The 6,000-nt window shown below is 41.9% G+C and overlaps 1 protein-coding gene across 3 annotated transcripts in view; it reads right to left on the reverse strand.

Moving 5' to 3' along the window:
• The window catches only part of nab1b (NGFI-A binding protein 1b (EGR1 binding protein 1)), a 35,564-nt gene that overhangs the window by 25,610 nt on the left and 3,954 nt on the right, over nucleotides 1–6,000 (reverse strand). For all 3 annotated transcript variants that reach the window (XM_036597026.1, XM_036596265.1, XM_036595523.1), the window contains exons 2-4: nucleotides 3,328–3,686; nucleotides 2,651–3,097; nucleotides 1,086–1,219 (exon numbers count right to left, since the gene is read on the reverse strand). In XM_036597026.1, coding sequence (XP_036452919.1) covers nucleotides 1,086–1,219; nucleotides 2,651–3,097; nucleotides 3,328–3,684 — 938 coding nt within the window. In that variant the 5' untranslated portion in view covers nucleotides 3,685–3,686. The remainder of the gene's footprint in view (nucleotides 1–1,085; nucleotides 1,220–2,650; nucleotides 3,098–3,327; nucleotides 3,687–6,000) is intronic.

The following is a 6,000-nucleotide window of genomic DNA, read 5'->3' on the forward strand; positions in this document are numbered from 1 at the left end:
CTTAGGCTGCTTTCACATCTACCTTGTTTGCTGCAGATCTTTAATTTGGTCTGTTTTGACAGGTGTGAACACTCCACCCACACAGTCAACAAAATCATGGTCCTGCATAAAATCCTGGGTGTCAGTCCACTTCCAAGTGAAGCTCGGTTCAGTTCACTGCTGGGGGGGGGGCAATTTTACGATGGTATTCAATTTACGAGGTAATTTAACATCAGAGCATGCTTTTCTTTTCTTCTACTGTCTGCATAACCTGCCCATTTTAGCTCACGTCATTCTTGAAGCATGAGTTACTGCTAATAATTGGAGACCAGCAACCTTCGAGCATTCTAATTATACCATTCAGCAACACTTGAGGGACAGATCTGGATTTTGTACCACGACTGGCTAATGAAAGTTATAAAAAAGATCTAAAGAAAATTGTCGTTTTTGCCACTAATGGCTGCCAATGTGAAAGTAATAGAGCCACCAAATTCCTGACCAATCAAAGAACTCCCATATGTATAATTTGATGCAATTTAGCTGTTAGCTTCAGCCTTAGTCTCCCAGCCATGGATGAATGCAGCACTGCTGGGGATCAAACTCCTGATGATAGGGCCAATGTTTAGATAGCTGTGCTACTCCAAACTAAGGGCTTTCATTAGTGAATCACTACTGGCATTGCAACGTAATCTAAGACTAGGCTTAATCCACATCCAGGAAACAGGCCCAAAGTGTTATTCACCTCCAAAGAGACTAATAGAAATACAAGCCCTAATTCCTCTCAGACAGGTCTAAAAGGCAGTAAAGCCTGATGTTAGAGCGATTTGATGAAGGTTAGTATTGCGTCAGAGATTTGTATCTCAATAACTGGAAAAAGGGAACAGGATGAACATGATGACATGATGGTGCATGCGTTAGTCCTAGAGTCACCCAGGACAAGTCTCCATTCATGGATTTAGCCACGGATTCCACACCCAACAATGTGCATGCACGACAGCCTCTATGGAGCGGGAATCACATTAAACGCTGTCTGTTTTCAGTTGAAGATGTTCTTCATGCTACACTGCTTTTATAAAACCTGTAGGAATGCCAGAGGAAGCCCTTACTTGCTGGTTCTGTAGGTGTATTTGTAGGTGACCTCTCTGGAGACCTGCCGAGCAAGTCCAAATAACTCGTCTCTGCGCGTCAGCAATGCCACGTCCTTCATACACAGCTGGGCTGCAGCCTCGTTTACCGTCAGCTGTGGACACACGTAAGAAACTAATTATAATCGCACCATAACAACAAATATGAACACAACAAATTCACTTATAGATGAGCACAGAGTTACACAGAAAGCAATAGTTCCATTACAAAGCAATACTGCAGCACAATGTTATTTGGTGTGAATAAAGAGGGAAACTGACTGCATATAAGGCCACAACGTGCCACATCTAAGACTTTAACTTCATAATCAGACGATGCCTTTTTCAGGTGAGGTGTGCTGCGCCTTGGGCTTAAAAAACAGCACAACGTGCTTCATTTGATTAACAAGTAGGAAAACAAGAGACAGCGACTTGAGAAAATGAAAACTGAGACAAATGATAAACATTTCAAAACGTTTCTGTCATATATAGCAATAAATATTAAATCTAGGTAATATTTCTAAAACGAAACACACAAATAAAAGCAATACAACAAGAATTTTGATAATTTTGCTAAAACTAGGTTTTCCTCCATGGCATCCTCAATACTGATACTTGTTAATGAGGTATAGTGCTTGTTTTGGATGCTTAGCACAAAAGTTGATGTTTTCTCACTTAAATGCATTATTTAAAATCACATAATGCATTGTGCAGGCTAGAAGAGTGACTTTCAGTGTGTGTTGCTTCATAGACAACAAGGAAAAGAAGCATCTTTGAGATAGTTTAAAAAGGCATCTCCCCCTTAAACTGCAGGCTAAATTATTAATGCTAAAGGTCCCATATCCTACATTTTTCTTCAATTTTTACCCCCCTTGAAGTCCATTTATGAGGTTTATGTGATTTTATGTACCAAAAACAGTTATCTTTCATTTTTACGTGACCATTTTCCAACTCCTCTTTATCCCTCTGACTTAAACAGGCTGTTTTAGTTACTGTGCCTTTAAGACTGATACATGTAATTTACCTCTGTTTTGATTGGTTGCCTTGTATTAGCAGTCCAGACTGGAACACTATAATTTCACTGTGAATGGGTGGGGCTAAACTGCTGTAGGCTAAGTAGGCTGACATATGCAAATGTGTTGGTTTTCATGACATCATAAACACAATTAATCAAAAATTATGTGAACATTTTGAAGCTTTAACAATGTTTTCATACTACATAAAACTCTTTTATTTCACCAAAGTGAGAAAAACTGGGGTTTCCATGATATGGGCCCTTTAAGACTATTAATTATTCTATATCTATGACATAAATACATTATTAATGCAGTTGGAAAGAATTCAAGTATAGGTCACTCAGAATTTAAAGGGTTAAAACCAAATTCCCTTTAAGCCCATGAACTCTACGTTTATTATTCAGCAGCTACCATGAATTATTCAGTAAAAAAGCTACGAAACTAATATGTAATTTATTAATAACTGAACATGCGCTTTAACGTGATCCTAAAGCACTGCACTGGCTCATTTAATACACATCCTTGTACAACCTCATGCAGTGTGAGATGTTTGCCGTCCTTTCTCTTGGAGTCGAAGCGTCCGTAGATGGCGCTGTACTTGCGGATCTCCTCCTCCCTGTGCGGATCCTCTTCGTTCATGTCGAAGATGTGGCTGATCATCTTTGCCAGCTTCTTGTTGCCCTTCAGCTGCTCTTTGACCTCTGTCAGGTCACTCTTAGGCAGAGCCTGTGCCATTCTCTCCACGCATTCTGTGACCGACTGGACAGCGGCTGCATCCAGCGCCTCCAGGCCGTCGCGGGGGGATGAGGGTGAGCCGAGGTCGGCAGGAGAGAGGCTGTGCTCGCTTTCTGTCCCGTGTCCAGCCCAAAAGCGTGGCTCTGTCCCACTCTGTAGGGGTGAAGCTGTGGCTGAGGAGCTCCCGTTACCCGCCTCGCCCTTTCCGGGGTCCACGAGGGCTGCAGCTACACACTTGGGCACCTTCAATAAATCAGTGAAATCGTTCTTTAGATACCTTTCATGTAAACATTTGCGATTCAAATTGTAATAGACACACAGATAAAGTGATAGTTTGGCCAAAAATCTGATTAAAATGGACAAAATTCAGGCCTTTGTCTCAAACATTGCTTTAAAACAAAGACTATGAAAAGCTAAGAGAATCCTGAGAATAATTCAAAGTCATTAGAATGGATAATATATGAAATTAGCACCTTGACGTGTGTCTCTCCGCGGGCTCCATTGCCAGGCAGCAGTGTGGGTGAGCCCTCGGGCAGTTTGTATACGGGAATGCTGCAGACAGGCAGTGAGGTCAGGGGCTGGTTGAACAGGGCCGGGTTGGTGACCCAGTCACGCAGAGCTTTCTGCAGACGCCGAACGTGCAGCGGCTTGCTGGCCATGCCCACCAATGCCATGATCTCCAGGAACTCATCTTCGCCAGCCTCGCAGAGCTGCTGCACATCGTCGCCGCCCTGCTGGATGAAGGCGTCGTAGTAGCACAGCAGGTTGGCTCTCTGTAGGATGCGGTAGAGCTGCAACTCCCCAAGGGTCCTGGGTAAAGTCGCCGCCATACCTGAGAGAGAGGGGGTGAAAGGAAGGGCAGAAAAGGGATGTGAGAAGAGAAACACAAAGGAGTAAAAAAGAAAGAGAAAAATGCTGCGTATGGGTGGCCCCCTAATCACTATCTAGATAGGCCAATGAGGTGTACTACAGTACTGTGCGAAAGTAATAGACCACTGCTCATTTTTTTAATTTCCAGTTCAGATGGTCATAATGTACAACTTAATAACTCTTTAGTGTCAGGAAAACATATATTTGGCCCACACAACAAAATATAACATCACATACGTCAGTATTTAGTGTGTCTAGCCTTTGCCTTCATTATAGTTTCCACTTGCTTTCAGTGGTATATTTTTCCACAGATTCAAAGTTCAGTCTTAGACGCTGTTTGCATTTTCCACTTCTCACTTCTCAAGTAACCCCAAACACAAAAAATGTTGAAGTGTACTTTTGAACTCCAGCTTTGGAAACTGCTGTTTTTCACTTCTTTTCCTTTGTCTTTCTTCTCACTTATGCAGTCTAAGTTCCTCAAAAATATCACCTGAAAAATGTATAACTTGTACTTGATGGCAGTTTTGACTGGAAATGAAATAAATGAATGGTGGTCTCTGACTTTTGCGCAGTACCGTACATAAAACAGTACCAATTGGAACATAATCATTATTAATGCAAGCACTCAGTAGCACACTGTTACAGGGAACGTAAACTATCCCTAATCACCAATCACCATACTAGAAAAGTGGAAGAACTATCTACAACACAATTATAGGAAACAGAATTTATGGCTGAAGCAAAGAATTTCATACACTAACATTACATCACCATAGTCACGCTCTGCTGCGGACAACATAGGGCATTATGGATATTCCTGGTCCGCTAGGGTGCACAGTTTGTATGCTATGCTTTGCAGGATTGAGTGCCCTGGTTATTGTCCACTGTGTTTTCAGACGCCAATACAAAATACCACTACAAAAGCCACCACTACAAAATGCCACTACAAAAGATACCACTACAAAATGGCCAAAATAGTGCTTCAAACAGGACCCAGGGCGCGGCAGTGGGGGATGGCAGAAATATGTGGCTGTATCTGCGAGAGGCGACTATAAGAGCGTGCCTGTGAGGCTCCTGGGCCGTTGGGAGAGTCACATACCACACTCCACCTCTGCAGCAGGCGTAGGTGGACTGGCCCTAACACAGCAGCACAGGCTGCGTTTGTTCCTGCTCGCTGGGATCCAGCCTCCACCACTGTCCCCGGATCCCCAGCTGAGACGGTTCAGCGTGGCCCAGCCAGTGGCCGGCAGAGAGCATGGAGAATGGTGGTGTGTGGGAGTGGAACGATAGGTGTTTAGACTGAGAGGGCATGGCATCCAATTTCAGTTCTAGTCACCCACTTATTTCAAGAAAAGGATTTAGAGCAGTGGCTTCCATCCCTGGTCCTGGAGGAGACCTGCTCTTCATGTTTCCCTGCTGTAATTGCACACTCGAATCTAATATGGATGTAGGGTTTGATACAATTTTCGATGATTCTGAGGTCGAGATTCGATTCAGTTATTAATACTTATATTGTCAAGATGTCAAAGCTCTGATTAAAACCTCCACAGATTGGTTTGGATCAGAAAAACAGTGTGATTGATATTTTTATCTCAAAACAAAACACTGCAAAGTAGTACACACAAAACGGTGATCTTACTCAAAAATGAAACTGAGATATAAACAACACAAGAACAGATACAGTGGTCTACACAAAAGAGACCCTCCGAAGAGAACGAGAGATGTATCAGCATTTCAGTTTTTCAGTTCACGGTTTTGAATAATCATTTTCTCAGTTGTTTTGATACTAATATGGATGAAGGGTCAGTTAGAGCAATATCATAGAGGAACCATGTTTGTTCTCCTAAAGAACCTTCCAGTGACAGGCTCTTTAAAAACATGATGGATAATGAAATGAGTGATTATGAAAAACTGTGTACTAGGAATGCAAAATGGTATCAGAATCATATCAGTATCAGTGGATATTTGCTTTATACATATATATATATATATATATATATATATATATATATATATATATATATATCAGCATTGTAAAGTTGCTTGATTGACATTTCAAATCATTTTAATTATCCCTATTCTATACCAATTAAAGATTTTTCCTAGAAAGGTATCTGTGTAGGAACCTCATTTTACAAGCGTCTATCTGATCCATGTAATACCTAATCCTCTGGTCCAGCTAATCAGCCAATTAACAAACCCTTCCTGAGTTAAAGTGAGTATATTAGAGCAGGAAAACCCCACACTATGCAGACCTGGGGTACTCCAGGGCCAAG

The sequence above is a fragment of the Colossoma macropomum genome, unplaced genomic scaffold (assembly GCF_904425465.1).
Source record: "Colossoma macropomum unplaced genomic scaffold, Colossoma_macropomum, whole genome shotgun sequence".
Classification (NCBI taxonomy): Eukaryota; Metazoa; Chordata; class Actinopteri; order Characiformes; family Serrasalmidae; genus Colossoma; species Colossoma macropomum.